Raw genomic sequence first — 25,177 nt, 5'->3', positions numbered from 1 at the left:
AATTACAGCCTCGGGTCTTCTTGAATATGATGCCACAATCTTGGTGCATCTATCTTTGGGCAGTTTGGTCCATTCCTCTTTGCAGCAGTTCTCAAGCTCTGTCAGGTTGGATGGGGAGCGTCGGTGCTCAGCCATTTTCAGATCTCTCCAGAGATGTTCAGTTGGATTCAGGTCTGGGCTCTGGCTGGACCACTCAAGGACATTCACAGAGTTGTCCTAAAGACACTCCTTTGATATTTTGGTTGTGTGCTTGGGGTCATTGTCCTGCAGAAAGATGAACAGTCACCCCAGTTTGAGGTGAAATTGCAGAGCTCTCGCTCAAAATGTGTTGACCAACATTTCTCCAAAATTTACGAGGGAAGTACGTTGCTTTAAGATTTGTGGCATTAAGTCGTTTGAGTCACAGTTCAAGTGCAGATTACTAAACTAACAACGAATATAAAAGATTTCTTTTACTATTGCAAGAAAAAATATTTCACATACAAAACAAGCGGGTTTGTCGGACAAAGTGCACAGAAACCTTTTCACGTGATCAGTAGTCCATCTTTGTTGTCACCTACATTTTACATTGATGACAGATCTCCATTTTGTGCCCAATCTAAAACTAATGAATAAAATGTGGAATATCCCATAGTACCACTAGTGGGCATAATTGAGTCTTCAGACTAGGAAAGTTTCGGTTTCCAGCCATAAAATGTTTCAAATTTGTGGTGTTGTGATATGGACCTTTACTACCTCCTACTGGCTGTAAGAAGTCTGTTTCGTGAGCTGTTGGATAATAATAATGCTCATGCTCCTGGTGAGTCAGAACATTTACAGCTACGTTTCATTACAGAGAGAAATATTAATTGATTTTATTCAGCTTTCAGATATTTCTGTATATGTGTACACATATTTCTGTCCCTTCACATCCCAACATGAGGTGCTTGTCCACTGCAAGGACTCGTGTTTGGGTCCTAGATCTAAAACCACAAATGATTCATAATTAGGGCCCACTGGTGACCAAATCCTACATCAGAACAGCTGCATTTAATTAGTTCATCATTACAGTTGTGCATATTAACATTCAAAATTAAGGATTTTTCAGCAATTAGACACAAAACTGATTTATGATGTCACAAAGCAACAGATTAGAAGTCCTCCACAGTACTTCAGTGTTTTCAGCAGTTTAGATGCTCGGTGCTTGCAGGTCACTGTTGCAAACTAATGGTGGCACCACAGCAGCTCTGACTGATCTTTAGGCCCCTCCCCTTTAGACCCAGGTGCAGAAAATAGATCAGGGTCTAAAACAGTTTCAGTCTGTGATGGAAAAGGAGCTACACGAGACAAAGTTGAGCACCGAGTAGATGACATCAGCTTAAAAATGCCACTCCAGTGTTGGACCAGAAGCTTCACAAATCTTCATCGTTAAGTGTGGCTCAAATACACGTTAAAAATAAAACTCAAATCTAGTGCAGTAAATTGGTCCTGTGGAATGCTTATTCAAGTTAAAATGTTTTACATTTCAGATTTTTATGTCAACGTGAAGCTGCAAAGTTCAATTAAACAGCGACATCATTACGCAACATCGTCACAATCTAAACTCGTATTTCGTGACAAAGTTAAAAAAAAAATGAGCAGGATTAAAACTTTAACATTAAACTTGTAATTTAAAAATCTGAAATTTGACTGACGTTCAGTGAAAATCATAGGAAGAACCTCAAACGTGGTCATTTTCAGAACCATGCTAAGAAACACTAACTGATGACATCACAGCCCACAGAGCCTGGCCAGTAGGAGGCGGTACTGAGTTTACCTGCAATCAAGCAGCCGATACAAGGTCTGTTAGAAAAGTATCGGACCTTTTTTTTTTTCTTTTTTCAAAAACCTGATGGATTTGAATCACGTGTGCTTGCATGAGCCAACCTTGAACCTTCGTGCACATGCGTGAACTTTTTCACACCTGTCGATTGCGGCATTTCCTGGTAAGCAGCCTTTGTGTGGGACGTGTGCTGTGCGCTCGGCGGATTTTCATTTCAAGGAAAAAGACGGAACAACTGGAGCAGCGCCGCATCAAATTTTGCCAGAAACTGGGCGACAGCCAGGTGGAAACCATTCGGAAGATTCAGACGGCTTTCGGTGACGATCCTATGGGCATCACACAGATTAAGGAGCGGTACAACCGGTTTAAAGATGTCCGCACAACAGTGGAGAGCAAGCCGCGCTCCGGTCGGCCATCAACATGCTGAAATGACCAGATCATTTCCAAAGTGAACGCTGTGGTGACGTGGGACCGTCGTGTGACTGTCCGAGAAATTGCGGAAGAGGTGGACATCAGCACTTTTTTTGGTACATTCCACTGTGACAGAAGATTTGGCCATGAAAAGAGTGGCTGTGAAATTCATGCTGCTGCTGACTGCGGAGCAAAAGCGCCTTCGTGTTGAAGTCTCACAGGACATGCTGTGACATGCCCACCTCTTCCACAATTTCTCAGATAGTCACACGACTGAAAAGCCACCGAAAGCCGTCTTAATCATCCCAATGGTTTCCACCTGGCTGTCGCCCAGTTTCTGGCAAAATTTGATGCGGCGCTGCTCCAGTCGTTCCATCTTTTTCCTTGAAATGAAAATCTGCCGAGCGCACTGCACACATCCCACACAAAGGCTGCTTACCAGAAAATTATGCAATCGACAGGCGTGAAAAAGTTCACACACGCACACGAAGGTTCAAGGTTTGCTCATGCAAGCACACGTGATTCAAATCCATCAGGTTTTTGAAAAAATAAAAAGGTCCGATACTTTTCTAACAGATCTCGTACTTGAATGCACACAAAGCAGCCTGGAGTGAAAGTTGAAGCTGGAGTAACGCTGCCATGTCATAGGACAGCAGGGGGCGCTGTAACCAAGGTATTTACTAGTTAACTTTTTTGTTTAATAAAGTTGGTTTTGTTTTGTGGTTGGATTATGTTACAGATGTTCCTTTGTGGTTTTACCTGTGTGAGTACAATCAGTCACCGCCCACCAGCTGACGTTAGTGCCACAAGGTGGGAGTGTCTGTGGTCAGGTGACCAACAAATATCAAGTCAGGTTAGACCGAGTTGTAATAGGCCAGGCTGCGCTCCAATCATACTTCAGACGTTTACGATGACATCATCATCCTCTCTGACGTCTTCCTGTAAAGCGTCCATCAGCTCACTCCTCCTCCCTGTGACCCTCACCTCTTCCTCCTCTGGGGTACCACAGGGGCCGATGATGTAACGGTAATCGCCGCCGATAGCAGAGGCGGCGCCGGATCCCAGCATCAGCCAGTCTCTCTCTTCACCCTCAACCCTGAGCTGCCATGGAAGACTCCAGCTCGCCATCGCCGACGGTTCTAGCGGCAACTTCCCCAGCCCTCCCACTCCACCACCGGCTGCTCCTTCACCCGACTCCCCCTCATCCTCCTCCAGGTTGACGTACAGTAAAGGTTCGTTCTTTGAGAGACCGGGGGAGAGCGTCCGCAACAGCGCCTCCAGCTGGCCTATGAGATGCGGGAAACTAGGGCGACATTTTGGCACAGGGCTCCAGCAGCTGTGCATGATCTCATAACTGACAGACACACATACAGAAAGTCCAGTCAGCTGGAGCCACACCCACCCACATCCTATCGAGAAGTAGTGTGAGAGGAGCTTCCTCTTCCAAAAATTAATATATGCCAAAATTATCAAATGGACACAAACTAAGACTTACAGTGAAACATGTTTTAAACTGGGAATCTGTAACCATAAAATCAATATTCTGATAAACTCACATGTCGTCTCTGCAGTCAGGAGGCTTCTTCAGCCGCTCCCCTTTGATCAGGTACTCATAGATCTCAGAGTTCTCCACCCCAGGGTACGGAGTCTGACCCCGAGTCACGATCTCCCACATGGTGACACCAAATGCCCACTGACATACGCACACACACACACGATGCGCAGTGTCATGTCAGATGACTCTTGCATACTGGTCATGTGACCTCATACTGTATTCATTATGAAGGGGGGGGGTGTTCCATGCCGCTCTGTATGTGTGTGTTGGGGGGAAGAGACCATGTTGCTGTGTGTGTGTGTGTGTGTGTGTGTGTGTGTGTGTGTGTGTGTGTGTTGGGGGGAAGAGACCATGTTGCTGTGTGTGTGTGTGTGTGTGTGTGTGTGTGTGTGTGTGTGTGTGTGTGTGTGTGTGTGTGTGTGTGTGTGTGTGTGTGTGTGTGTGTGTTGGGGAGAGAGACCATGTTGCTCTGTGTGTGTGTACACACGTGGCACCGTGTTGCTCTGTGTGTGTGTGTGTGTGCGCGCGCAATAATCAGGCTGCTGTCAGTTTTCGTATGTGTATGTATGTGTGCATGTGGTACCACGTCACTCTGTGTGGTGTACACGTTGTCAGCCAGACTCTCCAGTGCGATCCACTTCACAGGCAACTTGGAGATGGATCCCTGTCTGTAATAATCTCCACTGTAGATCTTCTTGGACAGACCGAAGTCGGCGACACAAACAGTCATGTTCTCACTGAGCCTGAAACACACAAACCTGACAGTAAAAACTCTTAAAGGCGCAGCGTCAGAAGGCGCTGTGCCTCTGTGTGGTTTGACTGACATGCAGTTTCGGGCGGCGAGGTCTCTGTGGATGATGTTCCTGCTGCTCAGGTAGTCCATCCCCTGAGCCACATCCAGCATGAACTGGACCAGAGTCTGCAGAGACAAGTCCTGACGGAGGAGACAAAATGAGAAGAGCAGAGGGCGCAAGAAGAGAGACATAAATGAAAGGAAACATGAGAGGAAAGAGGAGATGAGGAAAATAATAGAACAGAATCAACAAAAGGAGAAAAGAAATGAGAGGAACCAAGGGGAGGACAGAAGAGAGGATAAGAGAGAAGAAAAGAAGACATGAGATCCACTAAACTCGGTCACATCCAAACAGACCAGTGAGGTCCAAGTCTCTGGTCTGTTTGTCATATTTGTTATCAGAGAACAAAAATGTTTTTGAGGAGCAATAATTAAAAAAAAAAAAAACTTTCATCAAGCTTTTTAACCAACAATTCATTTTTTGGTCAGATTTTGTCATGGTGTCCGATGGAAGCAACACTCCCCCTGTGGGTGTTATTACCTAGATTTTTTGTTTTTTGTTTTTTTTTTTCATAGCTGGGCTGCACATACATGTAAGTCCTCCCTGTGAAATCATTGCCTCTCTCCACATTTATGAAGAGACATTAGTGACCTCCCACTTTTCACTGTGCATCCAAGATGGTGGAGAAGAGCATCTTTCCAAAAAGTCCTCCCTACAAGAAACCACCTTCAGGGAACATTGCTGAATTAGAATCAAAGCTCTGGCTTTTTCTCATGTGGAGAACCCTAAAAGCTTCTTAAAGGCACTGACTGTGGCATTCCTTCTCCCTGAGGCAGAGGGGCGTGGCCAAACAGAAGGTTGCGGTGATAATTTATAGTGCCTTAAAAAAAAAAAAAAAAATCAGGCTGCTCTCAGTTTTTGGATTTGAAATGACACCGTTTGGGTCAGATTTATTTTCTTTGAACATGTCGGGTTCAGACTTATTGGATTTGGAGCTATGAGGCCCTCTAGTGTCCCTGTGTGGTTCTTACAAATGGCTGCTCTCCCAGTCTGGACAGCAGCAGGAACGTGTGCAGGTCTCCGTGTTTCATAAACGGCAGAATCACCATCGGGATCGGCAGCCGTTGGCCGGGTCGCTGGTGCAGGCTCACTCCTATTGGACACAACACACTGTCAAACTATGTCAGTCACTGTCAGTGGAGATTCTCTGTCATCCAGGTTGTGGTATCCAAGTAGGTAGAGTCAGGTAAGCTGGACTTATTTAGCTCCTTGAAGACGTTTTGGTCTTCATGCAAAAAAGCTCCATCACTCTAATTTGAGTCGTGAGACTCAGTTTGATGTGTGTGTGGTCACTGATGTCTCAACAGTTGTTAAGAACCGCTGGTCACCTGAGTTTAGGTTTAAGCTCCCATTGTTCTCATCTTAACAGGAGAAGAGGTGAGGACAATCTTTGAAGAATAACAGATACTGGACCATGTTCACATGAATGAGAACAGAAGCTGCACACTGAGGTCCACATGAAGTCCACATGCAAACCAGGACCTTCTTTCTTAATTCCCACCACCCACTTTTAACAAGCTGGGAATTAGCAGAACCCTGCAATCCAAAACTGAAAACATCCCAACAAGTGCCCAGAACTAAGAACAGGAACACCAGCACCTGAAGGAAGCTCAGAAAGTTTGTGAACATCCTAACTGGACCTTTGTGGAAAGAGCTTCAAGAATCAGAAGGAAACCACTGTGGGTGATGATGGAAAGAAGAACACAAGCAATAATGTAATTCCATATGTGGCTGGAATTTCTGGGAAACACTGGAGAATTTTCAGCAAGCACAACATTCCTGTTTTCAAACCCAGTAACACCAGAAATTGGTTCAACACAAAGACCAGACACCACAAAATCAATATGGTGTCTATGGTTCAGCACAAAGAGCTCAGCATCAGAGAAACCAAACAGCTGTTCAACAAACAAATCCTCTGGTCAGGACTCAGCTGTCCACTCATATCTGAAGGAAAAAGGACACACCTATAAAAACATCCTTCATATTTTAGACAGGAAAGACTCTCTGAAAGAGGCATCAACGAAGCCATCTTCGTTAAAGTGATGAAGCCTTCTCTAAACGGGTGGGGACTGAGACGCCACCTCTCTCCAACTATAATTCTGTCCTTTCATCAACACCACAGGGACTCAGATTGTCTTCACTACTCCTTGAAGAAAAACAACTCACACCTGAACTTGTGATGTCCAGTGACCTACGACCCTTAAGGCCTTTCATCACATCACTGTGACATCAGAGACCTCACAGAGGCCAAATATCTAAGCCTCACTACTGTAACTGAGAACTGATGGTTTTCTGAAAGTAGAGCAAAACATCTTCAAGGAGCTAAATAAGTCCTGTTGACTTCACGCAACCTACCTGAATGCCAATCACAGTAGAGGCACATGCAACCTTTGACCTTTTAGGCTCATGAAAGGGTCAGAATGTGTGCAAAGAGTCCATGTTTTCATTTAAATCCAGATGGGTGCGTTACCGATGAGCTGGATGACGTTGGGATGGTGGAAGTCCTTCATGTAGGCAGCTTCCTTCAGACACTGCTCGATGTCCTCCGACGACGTGATGTCCGCTGCCCCAATAGTCATTTTTGGTTTAGAGAGAAGAAAAAAAAAAAAAAAAAAAAAAAAATCAAATATCAAAAATGTTTCTGAATTGTAAAAAAAACAAAAAAAAAACCTGTTACAGATATCATGCTGATAAACAAAATCAATCTCCTCAGCCGAAATAAAAATAAAAATCAGATGTACCGATTTTGTTTTATTTTTACAATTATATATCAACTAATTCAAATGCTATTTTGGACACAAATCCAGGGGTTTTTCATTTTTCTTTAACAGATTTTGTTATGTCTAATAAAAAAAGGTTTTGAATAACATGAGAAAATTTTAGTCTTATGTCACATCAAAATCTAATATTTATCAATCACAGATCAAACAACTGATTTTTAATGTGCTTGTTGTTTTTCAGTGGAAATTAAGCTGTAGTAATTGCCGACTTGAGAAAATGTAAACTGTAAAACTCAGTGTTACTGTTAAATTAACTGCTGATTTCAAAAAAAAAAAAAAAAAATCTAAGAATAAAAGTGAGCTTTTATTTATTTAATGGTTTAACCTATGGTGACCTCCACCTGCAGGCCGTGACCTCTGGGTCAGTTAAATTACATTTTTTGTGGCATTAAAAATGCATAAAAACTTTGCGACTCACATTTGAGGACTTTCACAGCAACTTTCTGCACAGATGAGTCTTCCGTCTTCAGGAAGGCCTCGCGCACGGAGCCAAACTCACCTGCACAGGTGGAAACACCACAGTGTGAACTTCACTGTCCAAGAAGGAAACAACACGGACTTACTGCACTCGTGCACAGCACCACGTGCACTGTTTTCAGTTGTGTGTGAATAAGAGTTTTGATCTGATCTGGAGCAAACTTAGCAGAATGATGGAGGGTCAGACAAGGACAAAGTGAAACAGAGGAGGATTTTCTGAACATGATGTGATGTTTCAGCTACAGTTTGCCAGAAGTCACATGGGAGACTCAAGCGCAGATTTCATCCGCACTGCGAAAATTATCAGGGTGATTCAACTTAACTGAATTTCAATTACTGCCTTTAAAACATAAGTAAACTCAACTCACACTGTCAAGTTATGTTGACATATTTAAATGTGCATTTCACTGAACTAGTTTACAACCTTGAGTTGCAATGCCAATAACTCATGAAGTTAAGGTGAAATTGGATCTCATGTTAAATGGAAGTATATTGTAGAAAAAAGTTATAGTGACTAGGGCAGCACGGTGGCTTAGTGGTTGGCACTGTTGCCTCACAGCGAGAAGGTCATGGGTTCAATTCCTGCCTGTGGCCTTTCTGTGTGGAGTTTGCATGTTCTCCCAGTGTTTGCATGGGTTTCCTCCAGGTGCTCCGGTTTCCTCCCACATCCAAAGACATGTGGGTTAGGTGGATTGGATTCTTTAAATTGTCCATAGGTGTGGGAGTGGGTGTGTGTTTGTTTGTCTATATGTGGCCCTGCGACAGACTGGCGTCCTGTCCTGGGTGTACCCCACCTTACACTCTATGACTGCTGGGATAGGCTCCAGCCCCCTGCGACCCTTGACTGGACTAAGCGGTTGAAGATGAGTGTGTGTGTGTGTGTTATAGTGACTAACTGAGCTCATCACTTTTTACAGTGTGTTCCTTCAGTTCCACTCTACCATCAAGCTGCGAGCGGTGATAAAAGCTCCTCCAGTCACAGAAACCTGTAACTTCTTCAGAGGAGTCTTGGTGGCTTTCCTCACCAGCCTCCTTCTCTCACGGTCACTCTGTTTTTAAGAACAGCCTAAATGGACTGAATCTCTGTCGCTGGCATCCACGTTTTAGACGTTCAGATGTTCCTTCCTTCTCATTCACACACTAATGTTGGAGTGCCTCCAACTGGACACAGTGAGCAACTTGAGGATGTTGCTCAAGGGCACGTCGGTCAGTTTCCCATTTGGCTCCACAGTTCAGCGCACAGTACCATACTTTTATTTTCCAGGTGGCGTTCGCTTACCTTTACCCAGCATGTGTCCGAGTGTCAGCAGCCTTTCTGGAATCAGAACGTCCTGAAGTTTGTTTTTCAACTCATTGTTTATGCAGAGACTGTCCACTAGAGGGAGACACAAACGTGCTGTTTGTATGGCTTCTTACAGAATTTACACTATAGGTTCCTGACTACCAGGACATATGTAAATATCCTGGTAGTAAGGAGACTATGAGACTCAGACCGGTGGACATACAAGCAGAGAGAGACAGAATGATGGGCAGACAGTCTATTAACGTGTCTGTGTCTCTGACACTTTTATTTAATTTGCCACAACTTTGCGGTGAAAATGGCCGACATCGACTTGGGACGAAGGAAGATGGTGGTTCTGGTTTGAACCTTCAGACTCACGTGACGACTCAAACAGCTCGGTACAGTTCCTGTTGAAGGATCGAGCTGCCGTGAAGGAGACAACACTCTCAGCTCCCGGAGTCTTGAAGGCCGACCTGCGCGCAGAGACGGCGTCAGAAAGATGAAGCTTCACTCAGTTTGCATTTGTGTTTCACTTCATACCCAAACTGTGTCTCTTTGCTGCGGTGGCGAGCGAGAGCAGCGAGGACGAGGCCCAGCACGGTGGCTCCCAGCAGTCCCAGCAGGAGGCCGACCCAGGTGTGGCTCCGCTCAGCCCGGGCCTGGACTGAGGGATCAGATCTGATCAATCGCTAATCAATAAGCCCTTGAAAAATCAATACATTAACCAGCAGGTGGTTTGTTATGAACTCACCCCCAAGTGCACCATGATTTAAGAAAAATATTTTACAAAAATTATACAAAGAAAGAAGACAAAATCGGACAGTTCCTGATTTTCATTACTGATTTATCTTATGTTTAAATATTTAGTCTGTAAAATGTAAACAAAAAAATTTAAAAAGTAAGTCAAGGAAAAATTTAAGCTTCCCTTTTTTGTCCAAAATAAAAACAATCAAATGTTTTCTGTCAGAAGATCAAAATGAGTTGATCTTCATATTAAAACAGAACGTTGTTAATTCACTTAACGTGCACTTGAAACTGGTTTAAGTCACACTTAAAACACTTTAAAATATTCTGTGCATGATTTAGAAACCTTCCCACCAGTTCAAAATAAACTATTCAGTGATTTTAAACCTGTTTTCACAAATAAAACATTTGAGGAAGTCAGAATTTCTTTTTGTCTTCAGTAACACTAAAATTATTCAGTTCTCATCTTTATTTGTATTCATTTTAGTGCAGACATCAACTTGAGGTGCATTAATCAAGTTTTCCCAAACCAAACCACTGTTCTACCTGAAGCGGGCAGGACCAGGACTGGGCGGCTCCAAGGTCCACAGCCCACGGCGGTGCAGGCCGCCACCTGGACGGAGGCGTTGAAGAAGCGTCCTGAACCCATCAGCCGAGCCCTGTTGTCTTTGAACAGCAGCGGCTCCTAGAGGACAAACAAGGGCAATACATGAGAACAGACTGTGCAGACGGGCATGGTGGGAAACCAATATCCTTTCCAAATGTAATCTGATTACATTATCGTTCCCAAAGTGGTTTTTGTTACTGAAGCTTATGGGAGGATAACAGTGGAACAGAACACACGGGTTTGAAGTCCACTGGGTCAGACTGTTCAGGGTTCCTGTCCGACTCCCAGTGAAACGGACACAAGCTCTTCATGGGACCAGGAAGGACAACATGGCACCCTCACCCTCATACTCAGGTCTTCAGGGTTAACAATCTTCTGCTGAACCCGGCTCAGACTGAGTGTCCATTACGGTTGCCCCACCCCCAGGAAGAACCTGAAACATCACAACATCCGGGACCGTGAGCAGCATGTTAAAGTCACTCAGCAAACAAGAACTGCTCTGTTCTTAGTTCTGGACTACGTCCTCTGTTACAAAGGACTTGAAGATGATTTGTTCTTCACACGTCTCCGTCCTGTACATAGGCACGCACGTCCTGCCTCATCCAGGAACAAGAAGCTGTGACATCCTGTGGTCATGGTGATGGAGAGAGTGTGGCACTCTGCAGCGTTTATGCTCAGTTCCACATTTATATGCATTTGTTTCAAGAATTATTGAAATAATGTAATAACTGTTATATTATTTTGTTACATTGCATTATTTCCTGGATTTTAATTTTCAAAACATCAGCTGTGATGCAGAAATGAGAGACTGTGGAACCAGAACAGAGCTAATGGTCTAACGGTGCTGAAGGACAGAGTGGACGACTTGAAACCAGAAAATTGTTAGTTTGATCCCCCACCAGACAGGCAACTCATCAATGTGTTACTGAGCAAGATCCTTAATCTTCAGGATGCTCTCAGGGTGTGTGTGTGTGTGTGTGTGTGTGTGTGTGTGTGTGTGTGTGTGTGTGTGTGTGTGTGTGTGTGTGTGTGTGTGTGTGTGTGTGTGTGTGTGTGTGTGAGAGTGAGAGAGCCGTGGGAATGACCAGTAAATAAAGTGGGGATCTAACGGGTTCAGCCTGTGTTCAGTGTGCATGTGGAGCAGTGGGTCCTGACAGCAGGGTCAATAGTGCCTCACCTGTGGCTCTCCTCCCAGAGTCCACTGCACCTTGTAGGCCAGCAGTTTGCCCTGAAGCTCCTCCTCTCGAAGCTCCGCCCAGCTCAAAGCTAGCTCCTCCTCTGACAGGTCAAAGGTCAGGTTCCTGGGTGCTCCTGAGGGCACTGTGTGCAGAATCACGTATAATAAAGTATTCTCAGATATTGGCTCCACTCTGATTGGCTGTCAGTGCCGTCAATCACATCTCTCTAGATCTCATCAGTGAACTTTAGTCTCGAAATGTCTTACAGGAAAAGAAAAGAAGAGTAATCACATGAGAAATTAAGCTGTTGTTTTTTTTTTTCTGCAAGAACTTCAAGAATTCACAAATCTCATGGGAAGCAGTCTGACTGCGTCTGGACTGCAGGTGGCGCAGCTGAGCCTGTGGGCTGCAGCTCTCCATTCATACAGATTAAACCACAGACAAAGAGCATTTGTACGGAGACAACTGGAACCGACTGGAGTCCGTCCAACCGGGTTCACACACACATGTGCACACACACAAAAAAAAAAACAACTCACAAACACAGAATGGACACCGTCTAGCCTGGCGCGCGCGCACACACACACACGCACGCACGCACGCACGCACGAGCTTCAGCAGGCAATGCCGACACAGAAACGCAGCATCCACAAGCTCGTCTGGGTGAAGATCAACATTTATTAAACGTAACTAAAAACACGCCACGTGCAGCACTGTGCTCAGACTGCGCACTGCACAATGGAACTGGACACGCCCCCGAGTGATATGGACTGCCCAGGCGTCCTTCATATTTGTGACATGTTTAAAAAAATAAAGAGGAGGCGTGGTTACCTGACTCAGGCGTCTGGAAGTGAAGCCAGGGAGAAAAGGGTGACGCCCCCACCTCATTGACACAGGAAACCCGGACACTGTAGTTGGAGTAACTCCTCAAACCGGACAGAACCTGAAGATGAGGAGGAACCAGAACCTTCTGCTGAGGAAGGTCCGCCCTCTGACCCAAACGCCTCGACAGCTGGCCACAACACAGGAAGTACAAGTGAGCATTCTGTGGGGACATTTCCTGTTAGCGCTGCGTGTGTGTTTGTTACCTGGATGATGCACGACGACAGCTCAGAGTATCCTGTGAAACTGGGTTTCCATGACAATGTGGCATTGTTGTCCACCATTTTCAGAACCTCCAGCCCAACTGGGGCCAATGGCAAAACTGAGAGAGAAAGAATCATCGATAGCGGTGTGCGTCCACGGGAAATGACGGGCACACTCCCTGACCTCACGTGACCTTTGCTCGCTCACTAATATCAGGGACGTTGCCATGGGTAACAGAATTAAACTGTAAACATGTCAGCGTAGCACAACATTAACAACATTAGTGGTTTACTGAAGTCATGAGGAGGTGCTCAAATCTCAAAAAGATCAAAGGGTTCAGTGAAGTTTACCTTTAATGTGGACAGTGCCGGTTCTGGACACGGAGATCCCTCTGGCATTCTTAGCTTCACAGTAAAACTTCACACTGCTGTTCACACCTACAGACAGCAAAAGACACACAGGGACAGTTACAGACACATGGAGACAGCTACAGACACAGAGGGACAACCTATAGAACCTGTGCTTAATTCCAGGTACTTCAGACTACCCGTCTGTGCTTATAATCCGCACTGTCCTAGTCCACCAGCTGTAACCAGTAATGGCTTTGGCTGGAGGTGTGACCGGTGATGGACTCTCTACTTTTAAGATTAGGCTTAAAACTTTCCTTTTCGCTAAGGCTTATAGTTAGGGCTGGATCGGGTGACCCTGGACCATCCCTTGGTTATGTTGCTTTAGACGTAGACTGTGTTTCATAATTATTGTATGGCCTTGCCTTGCAATGTGGAGCGCCTTGGGGCAACTGTTTGTTGTGATTTGGCGCTATACAAGAAAAAAGTTGATTGATTGATTGATTGACTGGCGTCCCACCCAGGGAGGTGACTTGCTAGTAAGTCCTTTCAGCTTCTCCCTTATCTCTCTCGGGGTTACCACAGCAGATCCGAGATTTTGATTTGGTACAAGTTTTACACTGGATGCCGTTCCTGACGCAACTCCATGTCACATGGAGAATGGGCAGGGGTGGCCTGAACCGGGAACTTCCTGCTCTGGAAACAAGAGCACAAACTGCTTGTCCACCATCCCGCCCGCAGAACTTACTATAATAATCTTTGACACTTATGTAACTCATAAACCAGTAAAGAACAAGCAGGACGCTTCAATGATCTCAGATGAAACTCCACCCAGAAGAAAACAGGTGCTCCAAAAGGAGGCTCTAAAATAGAGCACATACATATCTATATGATTTAGTGTTAAAATGTCTGACTTTAGTGCAGAACATGTTCACAGCCTGGTACAAAAAACAACAACAACAAAAAATGGTTTTGGTCTCTATAGCTAGTTTCCTCCTCCATGACAACTGTATGGGCGGGGGGGGGGGGGGGGGGGGGGGGGGGGGGGGGGGGGGGGGGGGGGAATTTATTTTGTAACTTCTTAGTTTAAGATGTTTGAAGCCATAAGGTTCTGTATAATTGGGGCGTGGTCACTTTGAGTGAAGGCAGTGACTCCTCTTGTAGCATCTTTAACTCAGTGTATGCTCGCTGCGTCTGCTAGCTGTTGTGTTTTGTGTCTGTCTGGAGTATTTTGTCACAAACACCTGGGCCCATATGCAGGAAGCATCTCAAAGTCCTCTCAAAGAGCTCCTAACTTAGCCTAAAATTTCCTGGCAAGGAATCTTAGCCTAAGAGTGAGCCAGGAGGTGTCTGAGAGCAAGTCTGAACAAGGAGGAGACTGAAACTCCTATCTTAGTGAGGAGGCGGGGCTGACCGCCGTTGCCACACAGCAAGATCACCAGTACATATGGTCCTACTCTGACTAAGACCATATGTACACTGTCAGTGTTAGTTTTACACTGGTGATTTTACTGTGTAGGTATGACGTGGTCCTGCAAGAGCTGTGATTGGTTGTCACAGAAAGGGAAGGGGGCGATAAAAAAATAAATGCACTCTACGCTCCTACATATAAAACAGTAAACAGTAAAACAGAACAGTAAAATCAAGCGATCATATAACTGCATTAAGAAATGCGTAATCATCAAAATAATTTAATTTCATGATGATGACACTCAGCAAAATTAAATTGGAGAGATCACTGGGCCAGTCGCTAAACCTGTAAATTCTTGTGCTGCAATGCATTATGGGAGTTCTGGGTTTGGGGTTTTTAAATGTTGTTATTGTGGTTCATGTTAGTTTAAAAATGGTGTTAGTGTTGTTGAGTTATTGTGTTTTTGTAGTTCAATTGGTTTAGTGAGTTAAGTGTCACCATAAGTAAAAAGTGTATTGTGTTTGATGCTGTCCCTGTGTTGTTTTTAAAAATAAGAGTGCCTCCTAGTGGCAGAGTGGCAAAAAGACAAAAGCTCTCGCCTCTTTCATTCCATGCAGTTCACAATAAAATGAATTGTTACACAGTTTGAAGATGTTTGAACATATCTCATTCACATGCCGATTATCTACATATTAAAAGTGTGCGTGATTTTATAAATAAGTTCAATATAAGTACATAATATAATTTTAAATATGTTAAAATTGCATGTATTACACAAGAAAGTGAAAACACTTATTTTCATTGTGGTCCATTTAAAAATCAAATGACAAAATGGAAGTAATAATAAAATATCAATAATACTGATAATAATAATGATAATATTAATGTGTATATTCACATAAGAAGCCGAGTCAATCTCTCATCTTATTTAATGTTGTACGCTAACAGTGTAGCACTTTTAGCAACTGTCAGTAGCGTCACTTAATGTACGATTAATGAGAAAATAAACGGTTCATAAGTTTTAATGTCCACACCAAAGTAAGCAGTTATGAGAACCGTCACACAGTCCCCAAAAATATTATTTAATTAACACCTGAACCCAGGTTAACCTGTTAGCTTAGCTAGCTCAGACTCGAAGAGAGGGGCGTGTTCAGGCTTCTTTCATCACACACTGAACCACCCACGCTCCGCCCCTTTCTGAATGAAAAAGAGGTTTCAATCTCAATGGAATTCTACCTGGATAAATAAAGGTCATTATTATTATTATTAATGAATTTGTTGTGACGTAGGCGGGGTCAATGCTGCCAACATGGCGACGCCCAGATACGGGTGTTCTGAGTCTCTGTAGAAAATCTACAGGTGATATCACGCAGACTTTGTCCAGGACAGATACAGTCTGTGTAAAGAAACACAGACGCAAGAGATATTAAAGTAGATTTAAGGGCCTTTAGCAAAGGCATTAAATCTAATCTCTTTGGCAGACAGCTGGTTTATTCCTGAAAGACTTGACTGACAGGAAAGATCATCTGTGAGGACATTTGTTAAGATATGAACCAGGATCAGGACCGGCTCCAGGTCAAGGTGTTAAATCAGGAGTCCTCACAAGAATAGAAGTTCAAATGCTTGTGTGTGTTTCCATTTCACACTTAAATTAATTAATCCATTAACAGGGTGGGGGGGAGATCGGTCAGAGTAAACAGCACAAACATCTGTGTGCGTGCATGTTTCCATGGTTATGTGTGTTCCTTATACTCAGCCTGGATCATACCAGCACATTAACATGACAAGAACATCCATACATCAACATCATCATCATGATCATTGTGTGTGAGCCACAAACAGTTAGCACAGCAGGATGACATCATCCCAGCCACTGCTGCTGATTGGATGATTGGATTCCATGCACAGCACCATTACTCAGATGCTGGAAACACTTCCAGGAAGAACCCTTTACAGATCACGACTGATAGACGTGCTGAGCCAAGAGGAGATGTCGTCCTACAGGCAGGAAGTGACAACACAGGAAGCTGAAGGACATAACTGAACAATAAAAGCTTTTAGAGATTTAGTTACCAAACATAAGTTCTGCATCGACCCGTAAATGAGGATCAGCTTCACAAACTCAGATTCAGGTTCAAGTCTTTAATTCAGCAGTCTTATGCCGCGTTCACATCGGGCGCGACGCGAGCGACAGGTTGCCATGTAATCCCTATGGAAGGAGGCATTTTAGAAGCGACGCGAATGAAGCGATTTTGAGCGATTGGCGCATTTGTGGCGCGATATTGCATCGCGTCACGTCACATTGCCCTCCTCCCCAAGTTGAAAAATCTGAACTTTTCATCTTGTCGCGCCACGATGACCAATCAGGGACTGGATATGTAGTGACGTGGAGATGTCTGGAGATTGACTGAGGATGTGAACATGTCCTGTATCTGGTAGCCAGCCTGTGAGCAGGACTTATGTCCCTTTTGTCCTTTATTTCACAATTATGACAGAGTTTTTGGAGTGTGCTGCAGCCCCACAGCAGCGGGAGCGGAGGTTTTTTTCTTTTTTTACATGCACGTGAGTGAATCGTCCCTGAAGATTATTTTATTAATTAACTACACAGATGTATAATAAAGCAAATGGTGACTGGTTTCTAAACACATTATGACAGAGTTTTTGGGGGAAGAGCGAGCAGCAACCCTGCAGGAGGGGGAGCGGAGTTTCTTTCTTTCTTTTTTTTTACGTGCGCGCGAGGGAATCGTCCCTGAAGATTATTTTATTTATACTCAACAAAAATATAAACGCAACACTTTTGGTTTTGCTCCCATTTTGTATGAGATGAACTCAAAGATCTAAAACTTTTTCCACATACACAATATCACCATTTCCCTCAAATATTGTTCACAAACCAGTCTAAATCTGTGATAGTGAGCACTTCTCCTTTGCTGAGATAATCTATCCCACCTCACAGGTGTGCCATATCAAGATGCTGATTAGACACCATGATTAGTGCACAGGTGTGCCTTAGACTGCCCACAATAAAAGGCCACTCTGAAAGGTGCAGTTTTGTTTTATTGGGGGGGGATACCAGTCAGTATCTGGTGTGACCACCATTTGCCTCATGCAGTGCAACACATCTCCTTCGCATCATCCGTGAAGAGAACACCTCTCCAACGTGCCAAACACCAGCGAATGTGAGCATTTGCCCACTCAAGTCGGTTACGACGACGAACTGGAGTCAGGTCGAGACCCCGATGAGGACGACGAGCATGCAGATGAGCTTCCCTGAGATCGTTTCTGACAGTTTGTGCAGAAATTCTTTGGTTATGCAAACCGATTGTTCCAGCAGCTGTCCGAGTGGCTGGTCTCAGACGATCTTGGAGGTGAACATGCTGGATGTGGAGGTCCTGGGCTGGTGTGCTTACACGTGGTCTGCGGTTGTGAGGCTGGTTGGATGTACTGCCAAATTCTCTGAAACGCCTTTGGAGATGGCTTATGGTAGAGACATGAACATTCAATACACGAGCAACAGCTCTGGTTGACATTCCTGCTGTCAGCATGCCAATTGCACGCTCCCTCAAATCTTGCGACATCTGTGGCATTGTGCTGTGTGATAAAACTGCACCTTTCAGAGTGGCCTTTTATTGTGGGCAGTCTAAGGCACACCTGTGCACTAATCATGGTGTCTAATCAGCATCTTGATATGGCACACCTGTGAGGTGGGATGGATTATCTCAGCAAAGGAGAAGTGCTCACTATCACAGATTTAGACTGGATTGTGAACAATATTTGAGAGAAATGGTGATATTGTGTATGTGGAAAAAGTTTTAGATCTTTGAGTCCATCTCATATAAAATGGGAGCAAAACCAAAAGTGTTGCGTTTATATTTTTGCTGAGTGTATTAACTACACAGATGTATAATAAAACAAATGGTGACTGGTTTCTAAACACAATTATGACAGTTTTTTGGGGAAGATCGAACAGCAGCCCCACAGCAAGCAGCAGAGTTTTTTTTTATTGTTTACATGTGCGCGCATGAACGGGACAGGAGGTCCTCAAACTGGGTCCTGCAGAGGTGGAAGGACCGCTGAAAGCGGCCGTCATCCAGACGCAGCTCCTGCAGCAAATAATGATACTCCCTGTATTGGGAGCTTTCCACAACAACTCGCTCCGTGTGATCAAGGTCCGTCATGTTAACTTGACGGACAACCGGAGCCGGTGAGGGGAATGGAAGCTCCTCCTATTTGATGACGCACTGGGGCAAATTTTCGCAGCGAAAGCTGAGCGACACACTGGGCGATGGTGGCACGTGTGTCGCCACGCGACCGAAGCAAATTTGTGGCATCTGGTCGCGACCGGTGTGAACGCGACATTAAACTGCTCGTTTCATCTTGCTCTGCAGCGCCATCGTTTGGTCCAAGAGAAGATTTAATCAGAGAAAGTGAACAGAATCAGTTCAGCAGCTTTGACAGTTAAGTTATACGGGTGTTTGTTAATCTTGTTTGTTCTTTGAGCTGTTGTTGATGTGCACATTTCTGACGTGCAGCCAGAGAGCGCACACACACACACACACACACACACACACACACATTTCCTGTGATGAGTCTCAGCAGGTGAAAAACAACAATTATCTCAACTAAAGACGATAGACAGTTAGCGGAGAGAAAACTCTGAAATTGTTCATTATTATTTGGATGAAGGAAAATCAAACAAAACTACATTTGTAAATGAGTCCAAGCATCTTAAGACGCTTCAAAAACAGGCCCAGGCCTGCTCATAACGAGCACATGAATCTCCATGTGAATTTCCGCCCACTGCGAGTGACCTTTGAACCAATGAGGTTTACAGGTGTTCAGTCTGCATGAACAAATGCTAACATATGACTCATTCTGGAAACCAGATGATTCACATCTGACTAATTTTTTGTCGTTTTAGTCCTTCATGGAGTCTGAGGCACTAAAGTGAGGCCGGCTTTATTATTGTACGTTATTCTAATATATGTTGTGATTGTGGATTTCAGGTTGAAAAAAAAAAACAAAAACGGCTTTGAATTCAGTCTGTCAGTGGGGACTGTGTGGAGAGGGTCCGTGATTTCAGGTTCCTGGGTGTGCACCTCTTGTGGAAGACACTGCTGCGTCTTTACTTCCTGAGGATCCTCAGGGAGAAGCAGCTGGCTGAGAAAGTGCTGCTGTCCTTCTCATACTGCTGCGTCAAGACCGTGCTGATCGCCTGCGTTTCCATGAGGTTCCTCAACAGACAGGAAAAGACTTCAGAGGGTTGGGATCAGCTGCTCTCACTGCCTCAGGAGAGCACAGGGACTTCTGGCAGACCCATCCCACCCCGGACATGACCAGTTTGAAGGGCAGCGTTACAGGACATTCTGTCAGGACCTAAAAGACCAACAACAACATCTGTGTCCTCTGTCCACCGGACCCACCTCATTTACTGTTTATAGCCTGTAGCTTCTTTAGTCACAATACATGGCTGAAGCAGATGGTTGCCCTTCTGAGTCTGGTCTGCTTGAGGTTTCTTCCTCAAAAAAACACCAGAGGGAGTTATTCCTGACCAGTGTCGCCTTGCTGTGGGGGGTTTGGTGCTGTTACCCCTGTGAAGTGCTTTGGGGCGACTTAGGTTGTGATTTAGCGTTATGTATGTATGTAAATAAACCGAAGTGACCTCCAAGCTTGTCAATCACCACGTCACAAAGCCATTTTCCTACCTTGCACTTGAAGGATGGAGGGGGACGACCTGGGGCTGCCCCTCTGAGCTCCGCCGACCCACCACAGCACCTCCACGGGCTCAGGTGGGCCGACCGCCAAACAGGTGAGGTTAAAGGGAACACCTGGGAATGTGGCCACGTCCTGAGGCTCCTGGATGAAATGAGGGACTCCTGGAATAAATGAAAGATAAAAAGCAATGACATAAGGTGAAAATTAAATAAAAAAAAAAAAAGAAAAAAGTGTAAAATGATCATGTGAGATGAGCTGGTGGAGGAGGCTGAATGATGTGTTCAGGTTCAGAGCAGATTAGAGGAAAAAAGACTCATTCAAGAAGACTCCCGATGTTCTGAAAATCTGCTAAAACAGCCAGAGGGTTGATGTTCTCATTATTCTTCAGTCGATTGCCACCAAAGTAAGGCGCGGAGAGACCTCCCCCCCAAATGTGGGAAAACAAAACAAACAAAAAAATCTGTGGAGATTTTTCTCCTCAGATCCAAACCTTTATACAAGGTCTGTTAGAAAAGTATCGGTCCTTTTTATTTTTTTCAAAAACCTGATGGATTTGAATCATGTGTGCTTGCATGAGCAAACCTTGAACCTTTGTGCGCATGCGTGAACTTTTTCACGCCTGTCGATTGCGTCATTTCCTGGCAAGCAGCCTTTGTGTGGGACGTGCTGTGCACTCGGCGGATTTTCATTTCATGGAAAAAGACGGAATGACTGGAGCAGCGCTGCATCAAATTTTGCCAGAAACTGGGCGACAGCCAGGTGGAAACCATTCGGATGATTCAGACGGCTTTCGGTGACGATGCTTTGGGCATTACACAGAATAAGGAGCAGTACAACTGGTTTAAAGACGGCCGCACACCGGTGGAGAGCGAGCCACGCTCCGGTCGGCCATCAACATGCTGAAATGACCAGATCATTTCCAAAGTGAAGGCTGTGGTGATGCGGGACCGTCGTGTGACTGTCCGAGAAATTGCAGAAGAGGTGGACATCAGCACTTTTTCAGCACATTCCACTGTGACAAGATTTAGCCATGAAAAAAGCGGTGGCGAAATTCGTGCTTCGGCACGAAGCTGATAACGGCGGAGCAAAAGCACCTTCGTGTTGAAGCCTCACAGGACATGCTGGACTCCAAAATATGATGCCCACCTCTTCCAAAATTTCTTGGATAGTCAGACGACTGAAAAGCCACCGAAAGCCGTCTGAATCATCCGAATGGTTTCCACCTGGCTGTCGCCCAGGTTCTGGCAAACTTTGATGCAGCGCTGCTCCAGTCGTTCTGTCTTTTTCCTTGAAATGAAAATCCGCCGAGCACACAGCACACGTCCGACACAAAGGCTGCTTACCAGAAACTGACGCAATCGACAGGCGTGAAAAAGTTCACGCATGCGCACGAAGGTTCAAGGTTGGCTCATGCAAGCACACGTGATTCAAATCCATCAGGTTTTTAAAAAAAATAAAAAGGTCCGATAATTTTCTAACAGACCTCGTACATACATAACATTTTGAACAAGACAGAAAACCAGTTTAAAGAGCAGCTCATTTCTGAATTAAAAGTACAAAAATCATTGTGCGGCGGCTGCAATAATGAATGATTTTACCGCCAACTTTCTGTTTTACTTTCACTCAAGAAAATGCTTTTGACAAATATAACTTTATTTCTTCTTAGAAACGCTGTGAGAGGAAATTTGTTTCTTTAGTCACACTGCCTGATAGGAGTGGACGTGCTGACAACAGATAAAACATTCGTCCCATTTCAGCGGTCAGATCACTGCTAACAACAGAATGAACGCTCGTGGGATGTTCACTGACTCCATTTATATTAAACTATGCAAGAGTCAGGGTCTTTACCTTCCACTGTGATCCACGCTCGCTCGGAGGACAACGTCTGACCATTGAGCTCCACCTCACACCAGTACTGACCCGCATCCTGCTGCTGCACCGACTTCACACTGAAACCATAAACACAACACAAAGCAAGTGTGTGAACAACAGAGTGCGCACAAACACAACACAAAGCAAGTGTAGTAACAACGGAGTGTACTCAAAGGAAACAGAGCATGCATGTAAAGAATGAAGAGTGTACAAAGGAAAAATAGAGCACTTCCATGCCTCCTTCTACCATCAGTGGAGGCGTGTCTCTCTTCCTGCAGCTTTGTGGGCGTGTCACACTGAATGCAGAGAGGTTCAGTGGGTGTGTCTCAGAGAGAACAGGAAGTCAGATTTGGACTTTGGACACATGATGTTGCTGTTGATGAGCTTTAAGATGAGACGTTTCGGGACAAGATTTTGTTGACAGTAGAAGACTGACACATGCACGGAGAGGATTGGTGGATTTTGAAGATGTGAAGAATGGAACCAGCACTTTAACCCTCAAAGTCATTTCTGCACATTCTGACCGTTTTCAGGAAACAATAATAAACCAGCACAAGGCAAGGAGCTGGAATTCCTCAGAAAGCCTTCAGAATCTGATTAATGCGCCACGAGCCCACCGCACGTAACACGGCTGACATCATCTCCTCACAGTGGAATCAAGCTGCTCAAAAACTTAATTATGACCATAAACCTGCTGCCAAATCCACTTTTTTTTTTTTTTACCTCAGACATTAAATGACTTCTGATCACATTATTTAGATTTATTGGGCATAACAGAGCTGCAGAGGATTGTGGGATTGTGTTCACCTGTGTGACATCGCAGAAACATGTTTCACATGCCAACGGGTGAGTTCAAGGAGTATTCCCAACACAGAAATGTCAACTAGCGCGGCACTCGGAGTGAACACGTCCACAGAGGAATGAACGAGATCAGCGGTAACTAATGAGCTACTCATTTTTTCGTTTTGAGAAAAAATAAAATAAAATGAAATATCAACAACAGCAGCAGCTAATCTTAAAGAAAACTCATCCTTTTGCTTCATGGATTCATTAAAATATTATTTTACACAGAAGTGACAACATGAACAAGCTGAGAATTTATAACGTGTGAGTTCAAAGCTGAATGTTAAAGTTCAGTTTTTAAACAACATGAAAAATTGAATAAACAAAGACCAACTCAAAGACTCATTCATTCACTCATTCATAGAGGACCTGTGGTAGGTCTCCCAGTGCTGCTCTCCCAGCGTGATGAACATCTGGTCGGTGCTGTAGACTTTCTCGCCGTCCTTCATCCACATGATGTCGGGTTCACTCATGCCCTGAACCGCACAGCCCAGCCGCGCCGACTTTCCCTGAGACACCGTCTGATTGGACGGATGCTTTGTGAACCGCACACCTGCAAGAAGACAGTGAGAGGATGAAACGTAAACAAGACGCACGAATGTCACGCCAACATTTACAACTTGTCTACCATCACACCTCAATTCTCCAAATGTTTTAGGCACCGTAAGATAACGCTGTATGTTAAAAATGATGTTTATTTCCCTTCATCCTCATTAATATGCAAATTTATGCCCAGAATTCTACCACAGTCTAATCAGCTCATTTCCTGCCAGAGACACACCTGTGTGTTAAATAAGAACCGTCTCCTACGGTGGGTTACTGGGTCCACTCACACAAACAGACCTGGATCCCAGTCACAATGTTTTATATCTTTAATGGTGTTATGATGTCAGAAAGAACAATGACCTCATCTTTAAACAACTCCTCTGTCATAATTCTTATTCTGCCCTTTAAACCAGTTCAGTGAGGTCTTTTTTTTATTTATTTATTTTCACTGATTGTTTTCAAATTTTAAAATGGTAATCCATATTTTGTACTAAAAAAGTGAAAAAAGTGATGGCATTTTTTTTAAATCAAATATCCTACAAATATTTTTTTTAATTTAGATTTATATTCAATTTGCCTTATTTTCCCTTAATGATATATTTCTTATCAAACTGATTGTTGCTTATTACATAAGCTGATACATATGACGTATTGGAATTAAAAGGTGAAAAAGCAGAAAAGTATAGTGATTTGAGATTAGAAATGTTCACTTTTTTATTCGAGTAATATAATTCGTACAATTAGTAGGAAATAGTCACAGAAATCTTACAAAGGTTACAATAACATGACAAAAGGTATCACTCAAACACAAAACCCTCAACATGACGTCACCGATGACTCAAAAAACACCAAATCCCTTTAAAAAAGTGTCAGTTTAAGAGCCACTTGTTTTTTTTTATTAAACTCTCGTCAGGTGGAGAGATTTGATTTGAACACTTTTGATTTCTGACGAGTCTCTTTATTAATTCGTCACTAATAAAAACAGACATAACAGGTTTTCTACGATGAATTTTCGTGCTTTAACGTGAAGCGCGATTCAAACTGCGTGAAAACTAAAACCGATTTATATAAAATACCGTTTTACCCGTTAAACCGCTGCCGAAAATACAACGGACAGTTTCGGGTGACTTTAAAATAATTCTATTAATGCACATATTTGTCGGAAAGGAAAGTTACTATAAATTACTCCTTTTCCAGCGGAGTTCTGTAATGTGGTTATTTTCTCAAGCTGCTGTTTGAAGATCGATATGATTCTTAAACATCGATTTATTTTGGACTTTTTCTTCCAATCGTGGTGTAATGAGCTACTTACCATTTGCACAGATCTCCTGATAACCATGTAGAATAATTAGCAGGTTCCACAATATTAACCCCATTTTTTCATAATCTGCCGTTCGGTTCGGTCTCCGTCACTTATTCACCCTCATTTCCAGCCGGATAAACAGGATTTCCACCGCAGTGATTCAGCGCAACAAACCCTAAACTCACAGGACCACATTTAACAGGACCACCTGGAAATAATCTGTCAAAGTGATGAATGTTAAGTTTTTCTGTTTCGTCACAAAGTACAAACAAACAAAAAAAACACTTTAATTACACTTTTCTCACACTCGCTGTCCCTGTTCACAGCAGCATCAAGTCACACACATTAAAATACAACCAAACCGG

The 25,177-nt window shown here is 44.0% G+C and overlaps 1 protein-coding gene and 1 long non-coding RNA gene across 2 annotated transcripts; one reads left to right on the top strand and one right to left on the bottom strand.

Moving 5' to 3' along the window:
- Nucleotides 1-261: 261 nt before the first annotated feature.
- LOC117500610 lies at nucleotides 262-8,760 on the top strand. Its single transcript, XR_004557804.1, has 3 exons — nucleotides 262-1,281; nucleotides 1,347-1,516; nucleotides 8,747-8,760. It is a non-coding gene; the product is annotated as an uncharacterized LOC117500610 (long non-coding RNA).
- On the bottom strand, nucleotides 2,949-25,117 carry tyro3 (TYRO3 protein tyrosine kinase). Its single transcript, XM_034159343.1, has 20 exons — nucleotides 24,822-25,117; nucleotides 23,333-23,516; nucleotides 22,097-22,197; nucleotides 20,239-20,409; nucleotides 13,126-13,212; nucleotides 12,778-12,893; nucleotides 12,521-12,701; nucleotides 11,689-11,831; nucleotides 10,451-10,589; nucleotides 9,701-9,824; nucleotides 9,539-9,633; nucleotides 9,158-9,253; nucleotides 7,820-7,900; nucleotides 7,092-7,184; nucleotides 5,593-5,714; nucleotides 4,592-4,701; nucleotides 4,351-4,510; nucleotides 3,769-3,905; nucleotides 3,388-3,566; nucleotides 2,949-3,351 (listed from the first exon to the last, which is right to left on the bottom strand). Exons 1-20 carry the CDS (start codon nucleotides 24,883-24,885, stop codon nucleotides 3,110-3,112), a joined length of 2,625 nt encoding a protein of 874 aa, XP_034015234.1. The 5' UTR covers nucleotides 24,886-25,117; the 3' UTR covers nucleotides 2,949-3,109.
- Between the last annotated feature and the right edge of the window lie 60 nt (nucleotides 25,118-25,177).

This window comes from Thalassophryne amazonica, chromosome 19 (genome assembly GCF_902500255.1).
Source record: "Thalassophryne amazonica chromosome 19, fThaAma1.1, whole genome shotgun sequence".
In the NCBI taxonomy this organism is placed as follows: domain Eukaryota; kingdom Metazoa; phylum Chordata; class Actinopteri; order Batrachoidiformes; family Batrachoididae; genus Thalassophryne; species Thalassophryne amazonica.
The sequence above is the reverse complement of the archived record's forward strand: the minus strand, read 5'-3'. Positions and strand labels throughout refer to the sequence as shown.

Coding starts and splice junctions, on each gene's coding strand:
- tyro3 (XM_034159343.1), bottom strand. CDS start 24,885: ATGGGGTTAATATTGTGGAACCTGCTAATTATTCTACATGGTTATCAG. Junction 10,590..11,688: donor CTCTGGGAGGAGAGCCACAG/GTGAGGCACTAT, acceptor TTTGTCCTCTAG/GAGCCGCTGCTGTTCAAAGA. Junction 7,185..7,819: donor TGCTGTGAAAGTCCTCAAAT/GTGAGTCGCAAA, acceptor CTATTGGGGCAG/CGGACATCACGTCGTCGGAG.